General features: G+C 41.6%; 2 protein-coding genes across 2 annotated transcripts; both read left to right on the forward strand.

The window, feature by feature from the left end:
* The first annotated feature begins 105 nt into the window (after positions 1 to 105).
* Positions 106 to 6,279, forward strand: LOC111949759 (thiamine transporter 1-like). Its single transcript, XM_023967111.2, is given in 7 exon segments — positions 106 to 112; positions 448 to 566; positions 4,014 to 4,663; positions 4,665 to 4,735; positions 4,901 to 5,093; positions 5,184 to 5,325; positions 5,607 to 6,279. Coding segments are annotated over 7 exon segments (1,335 nt in total). The 3' UTR covers positions 5,760 to 6,279.
* Positions 6,280 to 6,596: 317 nt separating this feature from the next.
* Positions 6,597 to 20,549, forward strand: slc19a3a (solute carrier family 19 member 3a). The gene is made up of 5 exons (XM_023967246.2): positions 6,597 to 7,008; positions 16,199 to 16,997; positions 18,135 to 18,327; positions 20,011 to 20,152; positions 20,258 to 20,549. Exons 1-5 carry the CDS (start codon positions 6,814 to 6,816, stop codon positions 20,420 to 20,422), a joined length of 1,494 nt encoding a protein of 497 aa, XP_023823014.1. The 5' UTR covers positions 6,597 to 6,813; the 3' UTR covers positions 20,423 to 20,549.
* The last annotated feature ends 50 nt before the right edge of the window (positions 20,550 to 20,599 follow it).

Below are 20,599 nucleotides of genomic sequence, written 5' to 3' on the forward strand. Positions count from 1 at the left end.
CAATAGACTATCAGAGACTGAGGGGGGCTAGGACTCTTCAGGGGTTTACCCTAACATTGAATTTCATGGTGTTACATACTTGTATTTATAATAAAAATAAAACCAATGTTGCGTAAGCATCGTTTTGTCCAACTTCTCTTTAAGTCATCCAAAAGATAAGGTGTGTTCAATTGATAGTCATGGCCATGTTAAATATGCATTATCTATCTAGCGTTTTAGTTATCGCATACATTTATTGAGCAGGTTGTTGATTGACAGACTGAGCTCACTGATTACACAAACAAACCGAGGTGATTTTCATATGGGGACTAGACACATGCTGGATTAAGAGTAGTGTGAGAGAGCAGACTAACCTTAGCAGGTAAAGCAATAAACCTGCTTTTCGTATGAAATATAAAAACTTGTGTGGGTGATAGTAGTGGCTATCGCTGTTTGTGGATCTGTGAGGATGGGGCTATCCCACAACTCTGCTGTGCGTCTATGGGTTCTTCAGTACTGTGAAACCTCTCGTACCCTTCATCTACCCTTACCTGACTGGTCCAGACAAAAACCTGACGGTGGAACAGGTACAGTAGACTACACGATGTCAATGCCTTGTCTTCATACTCTTATACTCTCTTTAGAGGAGTATACACATCATTTTTTTTTTTAAATCCGAGCCTTTAATACTTTATGAGTAATAGAACCATGTTTATGACCACTTTACTACCTACCAACCTGATAAAGAAAAGGACAAGCAAGGAAGAAAACGCTCTTGAAACCAGGGGGTGTATTCAGTGAATGGAAATGTTCAGAACAAAACAATGTAATAAACAGAGTGGATATGATTCCTGATTCTATGACAATCATTTCTGTTTTACACCATACTGTAGCGAATCAGGGYGTAGTCCCAACCGGGGCTTTAACCTTAAACACAGGACCATACGACTGTCAACCCGACACTTTGTTATCCCAAGAGATCCAAACCTCTTGATGAGGTTGCTAGGTGTTGAAATGTGCTCGCTACATTACCCCATTCTTGCCCCCACGTTTTTGATGGCAGCAACTGATGTAGTGAGGTCAGGAAGTAGTGCGGACCAAGGTTTGAACTTGTGACCTTGCGGCTGTCAACCCAACACCTTAGCCTTTACATCAAGAGATCTGAATCTCTTGATGATTTGATTTGATTAGGATCTCTTTTAGTCTAATCTTCCAATTTGGACTAATCTTCCAAGAGTCCTTAAACATTAAAATACAATTTATAATACGAACACATTTCCACATATAACACACTATTACAAACATACATAATATACTAACATAATGACCCAATAAATACTCAATCTAAAAAAAATATTGATTCTTTATCTACTATAGTCCCACAACATTTCTATGTATTATATTTAAATCATTTTTAAAATCATGTTTACATTTATATATTGAAAGGTTTCTGGTTTTCTCAGTTAATTTATTCCATTTCTTTATTGCTCTAAATTGAAATGTTCTTTTACCTATTTCTCTTTTCTGTCTGGACAACGCATAGATGGTGGACAATCTATTCCTAGTATTTACAGAATGTCTGTCTCTTACCAACTGAATACCGTTGTGAAAAGAACGTGGCCGTTTTAAATGATGTATATTATGAAATAAAATAAGCATGTTCCTTTCAATTATCCTATCGATTGATGACCAACCAAGAACACTGCGCATGACTGCAACAGAAGAACCATATCTCCACCTTAAAACAATCCTTGCTGCTTTGTTCTGTGCATTCTGRAGCCTCCTAACTTCACTTGATGATGCATTTCCCCAGACCACAGAACAGTAGTTCACCTGACTCTCAATTAATGCTTGTGTTATTTGCTGAAGAATTCTTCCTGGTAAATATTTAGCTATCCTTCTGATTATGCATGCTGTTTTAATATTTATTTTACATAGATTAGTTATTTGAGACYACCATGATAAGCAGTTGTCTAGCTGCACTCCAAATAGTTTGGTTTCTGCCACTTCTTCAATTTGTACTCCTCCCATAGTTAATTGTATCCCATGCTGTTTTGGCCTTTTCCTAGTGGAACAGACCAACATAACTTTGGTTTTCTTGGTGTTTAAAATAAGTTTGTTTTGGCAAACCCACTCCCTAATATTCTCCAAATCTCCTTGTAAAGCTTGCTGTACCTGTTGAACCGATTGTCTTGCTGCATACATTGTAGTATCATCTGCAAATATAGTAGCTTGAATTTCAACTAAGGCATAGGGAAGGTCGTTGGTATATATTAAATAAAGAAGTGGCCCAAGGCAGCTGCCCTGCGGTATTCCACAGTTTAACACATGAGGGGAAGAAAATGAACCATTGATATAGGTGGACTGTTTCCTGTCAGTTAGATATATGACTGTACCCAATTCAATGCTACCTCCTTAAAACCATAATGCATTAATTTTGTCAAAATCATTTCATGATCCACTAAATCACATGCTGGACTGAAATGTAAAAATAGTACACCCTCAAACCTGCCATTATCCATAGCATTGAGCCACTGGTCAGTAATGTCAACCAATGCAGTGGAAGTGGAATGGTTTTTGCGATAAGCATGCTGATTGGCTGTAATCAGATCATTATTTTCCATGTACTCCCATATTTGTCTACTCACAATACCCTCCAATATCTTACTGAGTGTAGGGAGTAGACTAATTGGTCGACTATTGGCAGGAGTAATGGGTTCTTTGCAGTCTTTCGGAATAGGATACAGTTTCGCATGCTTCCATACATTTGCAAACATCCCCTTTTCCAGTGACCAATTAAATATGTATCTCAGTGGAACTGCAATCTMMGGAGCAGCACAGRGAAGCAAKARWTTMTCCATAAGACCATAACCTGTAGATTTACCATCAGGTAATGACTTCAATAGGTTTAACACCTCCTCCACTGACACCGTTTGCAGACTAAAAGAGCAGATCTTGTTGCTCATAATATGATCATCAATCCATATGGACAATAGCTTGTTTGGAATATGTATGTTTACATTGTTGCTCAGTAAATACATTTCTTTGTAAAAAAATCTGCAAAATGATTGGCAATATCAACTGGTTTTGTTATTATTCTCCCGTCAACCTCCACACTAGATGGGCATGATGAGATAGATGTACCAAGTAAGCCCTTAACTGTGTTCCATACCTTTTAGAATCATTTTTACAATCAATAAAAGCATTGTTGTAAAATAACTTTTTTTTCTTTCGATTCAATTTAACTGCATAATTACGTATGTTCTGTAATTTGTTCATCAACTTCTAATTTTGACTTGGCTGCTAAGACTTTTGCCATATTTCTTTGAGAAAAATCCTCACCCAGTTCATCATCAATCCATGGAGATGGCCGAGCACCTACTGTACTCTTTCTTATAGGGGCATGATGGTCCATTACCTCAGTGAGCAAATCAATAAAACATTCTGTAGCGTGATTTAAATCATCCTCTAGATAAATCAGCTCCCAGGGTACAGCAGCCAAATCATTTAGAAATAGCTCATGATTAAAAGTTTTAAAATGTCTCTTAATCACAATCCTAGGGGGTTTCTTTGAACCTTGGTGTTCATGGTTATGGTCACAATATTATGGTCTGTCCAGCCCACTGCATTGATCTGGCTTTTAAGCATTGCAATGGTAATATACAGGAAATCAGATCAATGCATGTGTCTGAACGATGACCCAACTTAATTGATGATCTAGTAGTATCATTAACCATTTGTTTCAAACACAGTTCTTGGCATATCTCATCATTTTGTTCTATTCGAATTATTATGATCCTTCCAATTTATATGAAAATGAGGTCGCTGCGTTGCTCGCTAGGTGTTGGTTAAGGTCGCTGCGTTGCTCGCTAGGTGTTGCGTTAAGTCGCTGCGTTGCTCGCTAGCTTTGCGTTAAGGTCGCTGCGTTGCTCGCTAGGTGTTGCGTTAAGGTCGCTACAATCAATACATTTTCTATCTGAATGTTCTGTGATGTTGCAACCTCCCAAAGACAGCAGTGTTGCACTCTAACCCAGGTGACCAACGAGATCTACCCTGTGTGGACATACTCCTACCTGGCTGTGATGGTGCCAGTCTTTCTGCTCACCGATTGGCTGCGCTACAAGCCCGTCATGGTGTTTCAGTGCATCAACTTCTTCATAACCTGGGCGATGATGCTATTGGRGCAGGAGGTGGCAGCCTTTAAGGCGATGCAGTTCTTCTATGGCGTGAAGTCGGCCTGTGAAGTGGCCTTCTTCTCATACATCTACAGCATAGTGGACCTGAAATACTACCGAAAGGCTACATCCTACTGCCGTAGTGTACAGCTGCTAGGATACAAGGTGGGCTCTGTGCTGGGACAGCTGCTGGTCAGTTTCAACCTCATGTCCTACAACAACATCCTGGTACTTACCCTGGTGTTAATCTCCATCGCCCTGGTGACTTCCCTCTTCCTGCCCATGCCACAGAGAAGCATGTTCTTCCATCAGAGTCAAAGTGACCCACCGCAGACCACAGAAGGAGGGGACAGGTGCGCAGGTAATGTGTCCACTAAGGGGCCAGTGAGGTCTAGGGGCTGCAGCCAGGTCTTTTTGCTGCTGTGGAGAGACTTTCTCCAGTGCTACTCTACCAGGGCACTGCTGTACTGGTCAGTGTGGTGGGTACTGGCTACCTGTGGCTACAACCAGGGCGCACATACAGCCATCCCAGAAAGTCCAAGTCTACAACGGAGGGGTGGAAGCTGTGTCCAACCTGTTTGGTGAGTAGTGAAGCACCAACTGTTGGAGTACACATGACCATCAGGTATTGGTAGATGTTTGTCTGGCATTAATAATCAATCATCACCAACAGTCAATCTGTAGTCACACTACTAATATGTAATTACTCAATGGTAAGTTTATCACATCATGTGTGTGACTTACAGGTGCAGCGACGGCCTATGGCATTGGTTTCATCCAGGTGGACTGGGCCCAGTGGGGAGAGTTGTTCCTGGGCTCCATCTCTGGCCTGGGTGCTGCAGCCCTGATCATCATGACCTTCACTGACAACATCTGGGTCTGCTATTCCGGCTATGTTGCCTTTAAGGGCCTCTACATGCTGCTTATCACATTTGCCATGTGAGTTTGTGAATTACTGCCATTAGAAAAATGTAGGTGCCAAACTTGAATGATTATTTAACAAGAATAAACGTGACCATTTCCTCCCAGGTTCCAAATTGCTACTGAGCTCTCTATGGAGAGATATACACTGATCTTTGGCACAAACAACTTTGGGTCTTTGGTCCTACAGACTATCATCACATCCGTTGTGGTGGATGGCAGGGGGCTTGGCTTGGGCATCATCCCGAAGGTGAGTTGAAATTTCAAGTGTCAAAGGAGGCAAGTTCCTACAAATCATTAGACCCRGACTCTTCCACCACAGGCCCCAGTGGTGCAATTCCATCCAACAATGTAATTATCCAACATTATGAATAGGTACCTTGGACTTTTGCCTTGGATGTTATGAACTGTCCTTGATGTTTGTCCAAAGAAACAGCGTTAAATATCTGGCTAATTCAAAACATATATATATATTMTATCTGAACTGTGTAACTGAAAAATAAGCTTAATGCTTTTCCACTCTTCTTGCAGTTCATCATTTATGGAAGCTACTTCTCAGCCATCGCTGTCATTTTCTTTCTGAGAGGTGTGTACACGATAATGAGAGTGCGGCAAAGCCACAGAGACTCCACCACTGCAGAGGAGCCTCCAAGCCCAACCATGTGTACACCACTGCAAGCTTGAACATGCAGTGGAACAAAAAGAAGAACCCAAAGTAGAAGTGTTTTCATCTGACCGGGTCTGACCACAGACCTGTCTGTCCAAAACTGAGGGGGACAAGGTGTCTCACCAAACATCTACTTTAAAATATAATATCATGCTGCTCTGTATACTTGTATTTATAATCAAAATAAAAGTAATGTTCCTCGGGTACAAACCACTGACAATCTGAAATGGTCCACCCACACAGACAGCGTGGTGTAGAAGGCGCAARAGRGCCTTTTCAACCTCAAGAGGCTGAAGAAATTTGGCTTGGGACCAAAGACCTTCATAAAGTTCTACAGATGCACCATTGAGAGCATCCTGTCGGGCTGTATCCCCGCCTGGTACGCTAACTGCACCGTTCGCTACCGCAGGGCTCTCCAAAGGTCCTCTAGGACATCTATAGCACCCGGTGTCACAGGAAGGCCAAGAAGATCATCAAGGACCTCAGCCACCCGAGCCACGGCCTGTTCACCCGCTTCCATCCAGAAGGCGAGGTCAGTAGAGGTATGTGCATCAAAGCTGGGACCGAGAGACTGAAAAACATCTTATATCTCAAGGCCATCAGACTGTTAAATAGTCACCACTAGCCAGCCTCTGCCCAGTACCCTGCCCTGAACTTTAGTCACTATTTGATCACACACATTTTTGTGAYGTAGAAACAACATTTATTCAAGCAGTTTTGTCCAGTGGGTACGTGTTGCATAAGCATGATTTAGCCTACTCCAACTACTCTATAAGTAAACTAAAAAAGACAAGGTGTACAGCTGATGTGCAGGTATGATTTATTTGTTTTATTTATTGAGCTCATGTCTCAGTTCTAGAAGGAACATGTGTGAGTGGACCAGAAGCAGTGCCCTTTGAGCAAGTTGTTGATTGACAGACAGAGCTCATTGATTACACACACAACCTGAGACTAGTACGCTACTACTACAGTATTATGGTAGGGAGCCGATTAGCCTGGACAGGTAACACAGTTAAATCTGAGCAGGTGAACTGAGCAGGTAAAGCAGCAAAACCTCAGCACGTGAAAGTCATGAAGTTGTGTGGTGACACTGGTGACTATCTCTTTGGATCTGTGAGAATGGAGGCTTTGAAGCGGTGGAGGGCAGGATGGGGCTATCCCACCACTCTGCTGTGCATCTATGGGTTTTTCAGTACTGTGAAACCTATAGAACCTTTCCTCATACCTTACCTGACAGGTCCAGACAAAAACCTGACAGTGGAAAAGGTAAGCTACTACAGTACTAAAATGTCAATAAAATGTTGTCATTCCCGCACTTTGAGACTTTGAACAGCACTATATCTATGAGACCATGGAACAAAGAAACACAGGTTCAGTTGTAACAGCCTGATAATGGAATGTTATTCAATATACTAATGCTTGGTTAGTGTCTCTACATGCCTAAGAAGTTTGTTTAAATTCATCAATTATCTTTGGTTTTATTGACAAAAGTAAATATCCTAGCAGCCTCACTTTTTTTTTTCATGTTTGACCTATGGAATGTTCTCCATTTTTAATTTGTATAGTTGATGACAAGAATTATTGTTGTATTTAGATAACTATGGGCTCCTATGCGGGGGTTAGTTGTAACTCAGTACTTAAAACCTTATATGGTGTTTAGACATATTCACATAATTATATAAAATGTCACTTCTTTACATCAAGTTTAGCAGTACAACTAAGAGAATACCTTAGAAAAATGAAAAGAAAAGTCAAACTCATACTTTTGAGTATAAATATAAATAGCCTACAGTGCCGTGAAAAGTACTTTCCCCCTTTCTGATTTTCACTATTTTTGCATATTTTTGATACTGAATGTTGTCAGATCTTCAACCAAAACCTAATATTAGATAAAGGGAACCTGAGTTTACAAATAAAAAAAAGTATACTTATTTTATTTATTTAATTAACAAAGTTATGCATCACCCAATTCCCCTGTGTGAAAAATGAATTGCCCTCTTACACTCAGTAACGGGTTGTGTCACCTTTAGCTGCAATGACTGCAAATAAATGCTTCCTGTAGTTGTTGATCAGTCTCTCACATCGCTGTGGAGGAATTTTGGCCCACTCTTGCATGCAGAACTGCTTTAACTCAGCGACTGCTTGTTTGAAGTCCTGACACAACATCTCAATTGGTATTAGGTCTGGACATGACTAGGCCATTACAAACCTTCAAATGTGTTACTTTTTAACCATTTTAACCATGTACACTTGATTGTGTGTTTAGGATCATTGTCTTGCTGCATGACCCAGCAGCGCTTCAGCTTCAGCTCACAGACAGATGGCCTGACATTCTCCTGTAGAATTTTCTGATGCAGAGCAGAATTCATGGTTCCTTCTATTAAGGCAATATGTCTGGGTCCTGAGGCAGAAAAGCATCCCCAAACTATCACACTACCATCACCATGCTTGACCGTTGGTATGAGGTTCTTACTGTGGAATGCAGTGTTTGGCTTTCGCCAGACATAATGGGACCCATCTCATCCAAAAAGTTGATTTAAGTTCCTGCCAAAAAGTACCTGTAAGCACCTGGACGATCATCAAGACTCTTGGAAGAATGTTCCATGGACAGATGAGGCCAAGGTATAACTTTTGTGATGACATGGTTCCCATTATGCCCACTGTGTTTGGAACAACATATCGATTCTTTAGACATTGAGAATAGTGAAGAAATGCATGCTGAGGGAAGCCACTCTACGGAGGGCAACAATGGGCCTTCTACGCCTTCAGAAAAGGCTGAGGATTTATAAAATAATGATTAGAATATAAAAATAATGATTATATTATTATTATTTTCAATGATGTTCTGATTTAATCTCAAATCAAATGAAATTGATTTGAGAGTCTCGTGAGAGCAAACATCCGAAGTTCATCAAAGGTAAGCGATTAATTTGATTGCTTTTCTGACTTTCGTGACCAAGATACTATGCTGCTAGGTGTTTGTAATGTTTTGTCTACTGATCGATAAACACACACTAACGCTTGGATTGCTTTCGCTGTAAAGCATATTTTCAAAATCTGACACAACAGGTGGATTAACAACAAGCTAAACTGTGTTTTGCTATATTGCACTTGTGATTTCATGAATATAAATATTTGTAGCAATTTTTTTATTTATTTGGCACTCTGCAATTTAGCGGTTGTTGATGAAAATGATCCCGCTAAAGGGATCCGTGCGCCAAGATTAAGAAGCCTTTTGGACCTAGACTTGGCGCTCCGGTATCGCTTGCCGTGCGGTAGCAGAGAGAACAGTCTATGACTGGGTGGCTGGAATCTTTGACAATTTTTAGGGCCTTCCTCTGACACCACCTGGTATAGAGGTCCTGGATGGTAGGAAGCTTGGCCCCAGTGATATACTGGGCTGTACGCACTACCCTCTGTAGTACCTTGCGGTCGGAGGCCGAGCAGTTGCCATACCAGGCAGTGATGCAACCAGTCAGGATGCTCTCGATGGTGCAGCTGTAGAACTTTTTGAGGATCTGAGGACCCATGCCAAATGTTTTCAGTCTCCTGAGAGGGAACAAGCTTTGTTGTGCCTTCTTCATGACTGTCTTGGTGTGTTTGGACCATGATAGTTTGTTGGTGATGTGGACACCAAGGAACTTGAAGCTCTCAACCTGCTCCAATACCGCCCTGTTAATGAGAATGGGGGCGTGCTCGGTCCTCCTTTTCTTATAGTCTTCAGTTTTTGTTGGAAAGGAAAGAGTTAACACTGAAGGATTTTCTTTGCTGGTCTCTGGGAAGATAAATCTAGCTAGTTAATTCAGCCACTGGCTAGGCCATCAGAAGCTAGATAAGGCATCTGCCATTCAACTGTTTTAGGGCAAAATTTTGTAGTGACAGTGGAATCAACCAATCACATTATGAGTTAATGAGTGGGATCGTTTTTACAAAAACGTATGGATACTTCTGCCTTCTTGAAGGTCTACAGGTCACTGCGCAATAGTGAACAGTACTTTTCCCACAGTCTGTCTAGCTTTTTTTGTCGGCTAGTTTGCAGGAGCAAAGAGGATGTTGGTGCTAATTTGTTAGATTCTAACGTTCAACAAGTTACGTTTCAAATGATCATCATCTGGTGAGTGGAACTGTGTTTTTTGATGCAACACGCTTGCTGTTGTTAACCATCTCTTCGAAAATAACTTGTGTGTGAAACATTGTTGCATCTAAAGTGGAACTGACAGCATTTTAGCAACATGAAATCTTATTCAAATCTTTTCATATACACCCCCAGGAATATGACATTTTTTTATTTTATTGTGACAATTGATCACTAAGAGATGGTCATTTTCACCTTTTCATAAATTCTTAGAATGTTTGGTAATTATGGAAATTAAGGCATTTTGAGGCTCCCGAGTGGCACAGCGGTCTGAGGCACTGCATCTCAGTGCTAGAGGCATCACTACAGACCCTGGTTTGATCCCGGGCTGTATCACAACTGGCCGTGATCGTGAGTCCTATGGGGCGGCACACAGTTAGCCCAGCATCGTGCGGATTAGGAGAGGGTTTGTCCGGGGTAGGCCGTCATTGTAAATAAGAATTTGTTCTTAAATGACTTGCCTAATTAAATTAATGTTAAATAAAAAATGTATAKAATTTTTTGAAAATTCTATAGCAATATAGAGCGGGAAGGTGATTGTGCATTTGGACAATTAATAGACACTGCACAAAATAAAACAAAATAAAAACACCTCTTGTCCAGGACTGGAGTCTACACAGACCTGTGCGTTTAAGCCAATCAGAGCTACAGTAGACCTTCATACAAACAAGTAATTTGCCACACGGGCCTGCCATCATTCACTTTGAACTGGACTTTGCAACAGCATGACTTCAGATCATTAGAACGCATTRGCTAAATGCCACAAAATACACTTGAATGGATTTCTGCAAGTATGTAAACACCACGGGAGTCCTATTACAGTCCTATTGATCAAACAACCATGAAAAGGTACATTTCATTTGATTTGAATTGTAGCCTCATCTTTCTGCAGCTTGCCTGCCAATGCATGCTTGTCCCAGACAAGCATCCAAGCTAACTGGTTAAAGTTGGCTAGCTTGCTAGCTACTTCCAGACACAAATGACAGAACACCTCACTCTGACCATTGTACTCACCGTAGCAGAGCTGGTTAGGCTGTTTACTTGTTATCTAGAGCGTTCTTCACTAACTAGAACTTTATTTTTGCCTATGTTTACTGACACCAGCCACATTCATCAGTTGTTGCGCMTTTGTAAATTCATCAGTTGTTCTGCGCTCTGGCACACTCAGACTGAGGAGAGTGCTCTGAAATCAGAGTAGATAGCCAGAGTGAATTTGCGAATGCAAGAGATATGCTAACTGTATAACAGTCATTCAAGTTCTTGCCAGCTAACCAAATGACACCTGCATCTCTAGCTGTGTATAACACTGAAAAATGTCTCAGTTACCCACTCCTCCAATGGCCTGACATTACATCCTCCTAGCAGCTAGCTAGCTTTCGACCTAACGTTAGGCTCCGTATTTTTAGCTTGCTACATAAATAGATACGCTAGCCTATTAGCCACATTATAATTGACTTGCCCTTGCTAGTTTGATTGTATTGACACTCCCAGCCTTAGTTCAGTGTTGCCAACTCCTCAGTAAGGAAAGTAGCTTTTGGCTGTCCTAAAAGTCGCTAGAAATCACTAAAGATGTCATCACCTAATTTGCATATTTGGCCATGTGCATGTAATTGTGATGGACGCTGTAGAAGAGAGGAATAACGTCGTGGGAGAGACAAAAAGTGAGTAAAAAAACACCCTAAATATGTTTAGAACTACAAATGAGCAAGCTGCAGAGAGTGGCACACACAGCGAATAAGAACCAGATATTTGAGGCCATACTCCTCCTTCAGCACTTTATGGACCCCATTGTTAATCCCCATTATAACAGAGGCATTGTCAGTCCCTATCCCCAGGAGTTTCTCTTTTTTAAGACAACACTTCTCGAGGAAAGCCACAACAGCACAGGCTATAGATTTGCCATCTCCTCCCTCCAACTCAACAAGCCCCAGAAATGTTGATACAACTGTCTGCTTGGTGTCACTAAAGTACCTTATCACAACCCCCAGGTACTTAGAAACACTTACATCCGTGGACTCATCGAGGAGGAGGCTGAAATGCTGGTCACCCACATCTGCGACCAACTTTTTCAGAAAGTATGATGCTAGAACACCATTTATCATTTCTGTGCACTTTGTCCTGTGCATTTTGAAGTGGGTAGCAGCAGTGGAGTCTGAGAAAGCCCACTCTACATGCTTCTCCAATGTGATCACATGCCAGCATGGAACAGTGTTCAGCGATAGCTAATGCCATGGTGGCCTCAGCCTTTTTTGCAGAGTCAATTTTTTTAACCATAAAAGGCAGCTTGTTTTGGGTGGAACTGTCGGTTATAAGGCTTTGCCTTTTGAGTATGTTTTCCTGTAGATTTTTCATATTTCCACTCTAAAAACCACACTTTGTTAATTGAGAAAATACTAACATGTCATGGTCTAAGCGTCCACAGCAATGCTTAAACCACATCAATTTGATTGGGTGGGCCTATCAGGGCCTGGCTCCCCAGTGGATGGGCCTCTGTCCACCCAGGCTCATCCATGTCTACGCCCCTGATGCAAACAGTGCATGATGACAATTGCAAATAGCCTACTAACCAACACTTTGGACTAAACTTTTTCAATACCTGGTTTGCATACCCATTGTTGCCTTAGTTAGCATTTACGTATAAATATAAGTTGAAACGTCTTTCCTACCCTACCGGCTACCGATGTCATTCTTCTGTGAGCTGCTCCATGCCAAAACCATTTGGGAGCTGCACACTCTTGCTGCCTACAGATTATATTCCGTTGAAACTAGGCTGTGTGCGGCACGCATGTGAATATACTGTATTTCACGTGCTTTGCGATTGTGTAGGCTACTTTGTGCATGATTTCTCTATTGTACTACATAATTGATAAATCGTATACCTCCACTATACTACTTTGACACGCATCGGTAAAGATTAAGAAGTCAGTATAAGCAATGCCCACAAAAAAAAAGTGGGTATACGGCTTTTACCTGTGTATTCCCACCACTACACCACTGGCCCTTTGTGTTTTACAAAAAGTACACTCTCCTACATTGAATGGAAGCTGATAATTAAGTGTTTTACTCCAATTATGAGTCCTTACTGTCTGAGGCCAAGTCAAGACTGAGRACAAATGTATCCGAGACCGCACTTTAGACCGGTCTTAAGTTTAGTTTATGTTATTAATTCGACCATTTAAAAACAAAAAACAAGGACACATACATCTTGAGAAAGCCATACATGCACATGAATAAAATAATTGAGGATACCACACAAAGTTTGGGACTTATTTCAATTGTGGTCCTCTTGAAACAAGATGGCTAAGATCAAGCACGGTTGAACACAGTATGACAGCTAGATAATTAAACATAAAAACATCTAATCATTGCAGTTACATCGTAGGGTACATTCATATGAGCACAGAATACATCAAACAGCGTTTAACTTTATTTTTTAAAGCTGCCCAGAGAGGACGTRGTTTTTAATGGGAAAAGGCAACACATTCCACTCTGAGGCTCCAGTATATAAGAAAGTACCTTTCCCAGCATTACTCCTCAACCTGCATAAGCACTGCACTATAACACCGCACTGGGGCATTGGGTGTTGCATAACTTTGTTTATGAAATAAATGAAATAAGTGTGCAATTGTGTTATTTGTTCAAACAGGTTCCCTTTATCTAATATTAGGTTTWGGTTGAAGATCTAATAAGATTCATTAGAAAGGGGGCAAATACTTTTTCCCAGCCCTGTATATTAATGTTGGTCAATTTAGAGTTTTTGGTCAATATGAAATTCATAAAAAAGATKAAATGGAAATATTTGTTGTAAATTTTTGTGAATTTTATCCAAATATCCGTTTCAAATCATAACATTTTGCAACTACCCTTATGTTTTTACTATTGAAGACAGTGTCACAATCCCACAGRTTGTCACATACGGTGCATTTAGAAAGTATTCAGACCCCTTGACTTTTTACACATTTTGTAACGTTAGCCTTATCCTAAAATTGATTAAATAAATGTTTTCCCTCGTCAATCTACAAACAATACTCCATAATGACAAAGCAAAAACAGTTTACAATTTTTTGCCAATGTATATAAAAAAAGAAGGAAATATCACAAGTATTTAGACCCTTTACCCAGTACTTTGTTGAAGCACCTTTGGCAGTGATTACAGCCTTGAGTTTTCTTGGGTATGACGCTACAAGCTTGGCACAGGTGTACTTGGGGAGTTTCTCCCATTCTTCTCTGCAGATCCTCTCAAGCTCTGTCAGGTTGGATGGGGAGCGTGGCTGCATAGCTGTTTTCAGGTCTCTCCAGAGATGTTCGATTGGGTTCAAGTCCGGGCTRTGGCTACGCCACTCAAGGACATTCAGAGACTTGTCCCAAAGACACTCCTGTGTTGTCTTGGCTGTGTGCTTAGGGTCGTTGTCCTGTTGGAAGGTGAACATTCGCCACAGTCTGAGGTCCTGAGTGCTCTGGAGCAGGTTTTCATCAAGGATCTCTCTGTACTTTGCTCTGTTCATCTTTCCCTCGATCCTGCTGCCACCACCATGCTTCACCGTAGGGATGGTGCCAGGTTTCCTCCAGATGTGACGCTTGGCATTCAGGCCAAAGAGTTCCATCTTGATTTCGTTAGACCAGAGCATTTGTTTCTCGTGGTCAGAGTCTTTTAGGTACCTTTTGGCAAACTCCAAGCGGGCTGTCATGTGCCTTTTACTGAGGAGTGGCTTCCGTCTGGCCACTCTACCAAAAAGGCCTGATTGGTGGAGTGCTGCAGAGACGGTTGTCCTTCTGGAAGGTTCTCCCATCTCCACAGAGGAGCTCTGGAGCTCTGTCAGAGTGACCATTGGGTTCTTTGTCAAGCAATTGATTTATATTTATAATCTCAACCAATACCATACCAATCTGTATTTCTAATCATGGTAACACTTTAGTTGACACCCAGCGTCATAACACGTTATGATACAGTCATAACCATGTCTTAATATGTCATAACAGGTGACATAACTTGCAACAACCTGTCATAATATGGTCATAACACTGTCATGACCCATATWGTGTGACCAGTTGTGAATATATTGCATTATTTTATGGCTGGTTTTGATAACTACATAATAGTGTCAAAACAATATGTTTTTTCCCAGCCAAAAAGTTTCCTTTCATTTGAACGTTTGTTTCTTAAGTAATTTGTTGTTGTTGTTGTTGTTGTAATGAATTCTGTTCACTATCATGCTTTTTTCATCGATTTTAAATAACTAAAATACACTGTCAAGAAGCCTTTTGACCCTCCTGTGTCACTTTACTTGGACTAAGAAAATACACTTTGACACTGTCTAGAAGCATTATGACCAACATAATCATATAAGCCAGATAAGCCCATCACGTAAATGCCCTTATGTCACTCATCAATCAAAAAGAGTCATCAATACTTCTCCTGAAATCTGCTCCTGCATTCATCCCAGTCATCAGCAACAGAGCATTGTGGTAGGTGCATGTCTGACATCAATTTGTGAGCAATTACAATGGTAATTTAATACGGTCAATTTCAGAAAATATTTAACAAGGGGCATACCTTTGACAAGTTGGCTATGACAAAGAAATGCAATGTTTTGCCTTGTGTGGTAGGTTTTGACACTCTTATGTAGGTGTCATAACCAGCCATAAAATAACGCAATATATGTCACAACAGGTCTAAATATGCTGTATGTGTCATGACCATATTATGACAGGTTATAACATATTATGACATGGATATGACTGTGTCAATGTGTTATGACGCTGCTGTCAGGTAAAGTGTTACCCTAATCATTGTGAGTCAATGTACCAGGGGTTATGATCCCTTTATTGCCTGCTTGATAAAAAAATAGTGCAATGTATTGCATGAAGTGAAGAAATATAAATAAAGTATTCTTGGTAGGGTCCAATGATGGTGCGTTCCAATGCTTTTCGGGAACTCATAGCTCCCAATTGGTGAACTCTGGATGTCATCATGAATGCATTTGAGTGCTTGAAATCTGAAAAGTTATTAAACTAATGAGAAACTAGATGGCTAAGCAAGATAAGGTTGCTAATAAATGAATTAGCTTGCTTACGTTGACAATGTGTCAAGCCATAGACTATTGGACACGTTATTAAGGTTGTAAATGGCTGTGTCTGCCATCTTTTGATCTGAAGGTGAAAGGTCAGGCATCATCATTCATTCTGGTCTGAGTTTCCCACTTGGAACTCCGATTTGGAGGGTCATTCTAGTGGGTCTTTCTGACTCGGGAATTATTAATTTATCAGACTTACCGATATGAACGCACCACTAGTCTTTGACATCATTATCATTTACCTCAGGTGACCAATGAGATTTTCCCTGTGTGGACATACTCCTACCTGGCTGTGCTGGTGCCCGTCTTCCTGCTCACCGATTGGCTGCGCTACAAGCCCGTCGTGGTGTTCCAGTGCATCAACCTCTTTGTTACCACAGCAATGCTGCTCTGGCTGCAGGGAGTGGCAGCCATGCAGGCAATGCAGTTTGCCTACGCCGTGGTGACAGCCAGCGAGGTGGCCTACTTTTCATACATCTACAGCATAGTGGAGCTGAAACACTACCGCAAAGCTACATCCTACTGCCGTAGTGTACAGCTGCTAGGCTACACAATGGGATCTGTGCTGGGACAGTTGCTGGTCAGTTTCAACCTCATGTCCTACAACAACAACCTGGTACTTACCCTGGTGTTGATCTCCATCGCCCTGGTGACTTCCCTCTTCCTGCCAATGCCACAGAGAAGCATGTTCTTCCATCGGAGTCAGGAGAGGCATGAAACTGGAAATGTAGAAGAAATGGACGCCCAAGAACTACCAGAGGCCCTAGGAAGAGAGGACATGTGTGCAGGTGATGGGGAAATGGCAGAGTCCCCTGAGGAGCCAGTGAGAACTAGGAGCTGCAGCCAGGTTCTTATCCAGCTGTGGAGAGACTTCCTCCAGTGTTACTCTACCAGGGAGCTGCTGTACTGGTCAGTGTGGTGGGCACTTGCCACCTGTGGCTATAACCAGACAATCAACTATGTTCAGGTGCTGTGGCAGCACGTAGAGCCATCCCAGAACTTCACAGTCTACAATGGAGGGGTGGAAGCTGTGTCCAACCTATTTGGTGAGTAGCCAACAACGCTATAGACCCATTTCCTGGCGCCGCCATGAAACATTGTGTGCGCAGTTCGAGACGGTTCTGACTGCGACCCACGTCCTGTGCCAGGCCAGAACCACCCAGTGAGGCAAAGTTAGGTGCAAGTGGCACCTAGCGTCAATGTGCGGAGGGAGGCACCGGTTAGTCGAGGTAATTTAGGTAATATGTACATGTAGGTAGAGTTATTAAAGTGACTATACATAGATAACAGAGAGTAGCAGCAGCGTAGAAGAGGGGGGGGGGCAATGCAAATAGTCTGGGAAGCCATTTCATTAGATGTTCAGGAGTCTCATGGCTTGGAGGTAGAAGCTGTTTAGAAGCTTCTTGGACCTAGACTTGGCGCTCCGGTACCGCTTACTGTGCAGTAGCAGAGAGAACAGTCTGTGACTCAGTCACAGCCACAGCTGGGCCTGATCTTTTCTTTATGTGGGAAGTGTTAGCACCGGCAGGGAGTACATTCCGGCTCGCTCTGCTCTGCCCTACCCTAAACCAACAGGTGCAAATCCCCCCCTAAGGGGCGGAGCTCCACGATATAGAACAATATTTACTTGGTATGTAACTACAGTTCTACGAGTGGAGCGGAGGTGGCTTCAGGCTCTGCCGGCCACCAGGGTCTCGCTGAAGACTTTAAGGGAGGCTGATGGATAGGGGGTGCTCCAATATATAGGGTCAGCTGGTCTCCTATTGGCTGGAGCGCGTATACGACTAAAGGATAAAGACAGCATGCATAACTCAAGAACGTCCCTTTATTCTCTCAAGTAAACCATCTCAAACAGGACACATGACCATCTGTTTTTTGTAGATGCTTGTCAGGCTTTAATAATCAATCATCAACAGTCTAACACCTTTTTAATTTTATTTAACTAGGCAAGTCAGTTAAGAACATATACTTATTTTCAATGACAGCCTAGGAACAGTGGGTTAACTGCCTTGTTCAGGGGCAGAGCGACAGTTTTTAACCTTGTCAGCTCTGGGACTCAATCTTGCAACCTTTCGGTTACAAGTCCAATGCTCTAACCACTAGGCTACCTGCCGCCCCCCTCACAAAGGTATATAGCAACGTAATGTAAAATGTTTGGGCTCAGCGCACTGTGTTTCTTGCAGGAGCAGCGACGGCCTATGGTATTGGTTTCACCCAGGTGGATTGGGCCCAGTGGGGAGAGTTGGCTCTGGGTTCATTCTCTGGCCTGGGAGCTGCAGCCCTTTTCACAATGACTTTCACAGCCAACATCTGGGCCTGCTACGCTGGCTACATTGTCTTCAAATGCCTCTACATGCTGCTTATCACCATAGCCATGTGAGTGCAAATACTGTAATGATAAATTGAGAATTACTGCCGTCTGAAGAACAATATGCCTTATTTCACATTTAGAAATTCCCTTTTGATGTTCAATTGTTACATGGACCTTACACTCCTAAATCAGATGTTTTCATACCTCCAAAGTTGTCTAACGTCAATATATGAGTGCCCATCCCACACTATTGGTTATCTAGATCGAGCTAGTTAAACATCTCATGCCCAAATTAATGGAAAAGATAATTACATGGGGCCCGATTCAAACTACTACGCCTTTTCTACGCACTTCTCAATAGTTACTATTCAGACTTACCTTATGCTGGCTTTGCAGGCGTGGTTCKCTTGCATACGCTGAATACATTTCATTCAACCYCTGAAAACCCTCCTACTTGCAGGCCAAACATTTCCTCGTGGAGTTTTCATTCAATACAGTTCAGTACATTTATCTAATGCCATCCCTTTAAATTTGGGGTAGCTTTAATTTCAATTCTCTCCACAGAGTCACTAGAGTATAATATGGAGAGAACGTTCAGAATATTAGGGATCAATGAAAGAAAGCCTTGTAAATACACTCGTATTCATCTCCTTTTCAGCACCAATTGGTAAATTTAAAAATACTCTGATCTTGTATCCTTAATAATCCCCAATAATCATGGAACTGTGATGACAAAGGTCCAGTCGTGAACCATGCTCCAGGTTTAAAACGGCTACATGTGGTCTGCGTTCCATAATGATTCAAATAGACTACATTACTATTTGTAATACGTTAGCCTAATATGGTCTACTATTCCTCAGGAACAACCACACAAATGTGACAGATGAATGGTAAATAAGCAATGGAATGATGCAAAATGTAAAGAAACTAACACTCAAGTGAGTTATAAATGTATTGGTATAACTGACGATGGCTACCGATTGTGGCAAATATTTAAACACAATACAAATTGTAAAGAAATACAGTGAAAAGTCAGGGCGTATAATTAAAACATTCTAGAAATCATAAATCAACTTGGTAGGTTTGGCGCTATACTGTCATTTGCGCATGTCTACAGATGCCGATAGTTTGAGTCTCCAAATTGCATCCCTGCAGGTTATAAGGCCAGCATTTCATAAGCCTCAGTGGGAAAATTGATATATCCTAGTTTTCTGCCATATGACTGGTTTTACATTTGTCTCCAGCAATCATAGGGCAAAATATATTTACAATCCCCTTATCCAAACAACTTACTCATCTACCTAGCGCTCATTAATTTGTAAATTACAGTGCATGGAGAATGGTGTTATTTCTATTGGGYAAAAAATTAAGTAGGCCTAGATGTTTCTCAGAAMACAGGTTGCTCAACGCCATTCATCGTTTCATCATGCGTGAAGGTGGTGGTCAGAAGGATATCTGTAGACATACCTCTGTCAAACCAGAATTTCTGTGATCTCCACTATGAACGAATACCTGGCTGAAAAATGTGGAGTAGAGAAATGTTCCATTTGCGTTCACATAACTTAGGTCTGAATCAGCCCCATGGTGTTTACCTATTTATTCTATTKATTTTAGATTGTGGGATATAGCTGGATCTTAAAAATAAAAAAAATGGCCTGGGACGTGGACCCCTTTATAGATCTGAAATGTAAAAAAATGTACCTTTAATATTTGATAGAGGGAAAAACATGTGCCCTCTTTCCTCCCAGGTTCCAAATTGCTACTGAGCTCTCTATGGAGAGATATGCACTGATCTTCGGAGCAAACAACTTTGGGGCTTTGGTCCTTCAGACTATRATCACATCCGTTGTGGTGGATGGCAGGGGGCTTGGCTTGGGCATCATCCCACAGGTGAGTTAACAGTTCAAGTGTCACAGGACAAAAATACCTGCTTGCTAGCCCTACAACTGAAGAATAAGGGGAAAAAAACATACCTCTCTCCACTCTTTCTTGCAGTTCATCATTTATGGAAGCTACTTCTCAGCCATCGCTGTCATTTTCTTTCTGAGGGGTGTGTACACGATAATGAGAGTGCGGCAAAGCCACAGAGACTCCACCACTGCAGAGGAGCAGCCTCCAAGTCTGAAAGACAGTGACACTTGCACTGAACAAAGACTCTGAGCAGAAGAAACTGACCACTGGTCCCTGGGTCGTGTTTGGTAGGCACAGAATGGGAGAAAACGTTTTGAAATGGGGAGTTTCTACCTGAATGTGTCCAAAAATAAAGCACATTTTTGTTTTCTATTGCAAAACTTTTTGGTACATTGTGCCCTACTGAATTAGACACCGATGACATTC

This window comes from Salvelinus sp. IW2-2015, linkage group LG22, assembly GCF_002910315.2.
Source record: "Salvelinus sp. IW2-2015 linkage group LG22, ASM291031v2, whole genome shotgun sequence".
Lineage (NCBI taxonomy): Eukaryota > Metazoa > Chordata > Actinopteri > Salmoniformes > Salmonidae > Salvelinus > Salvelinus sp. IW2-2015.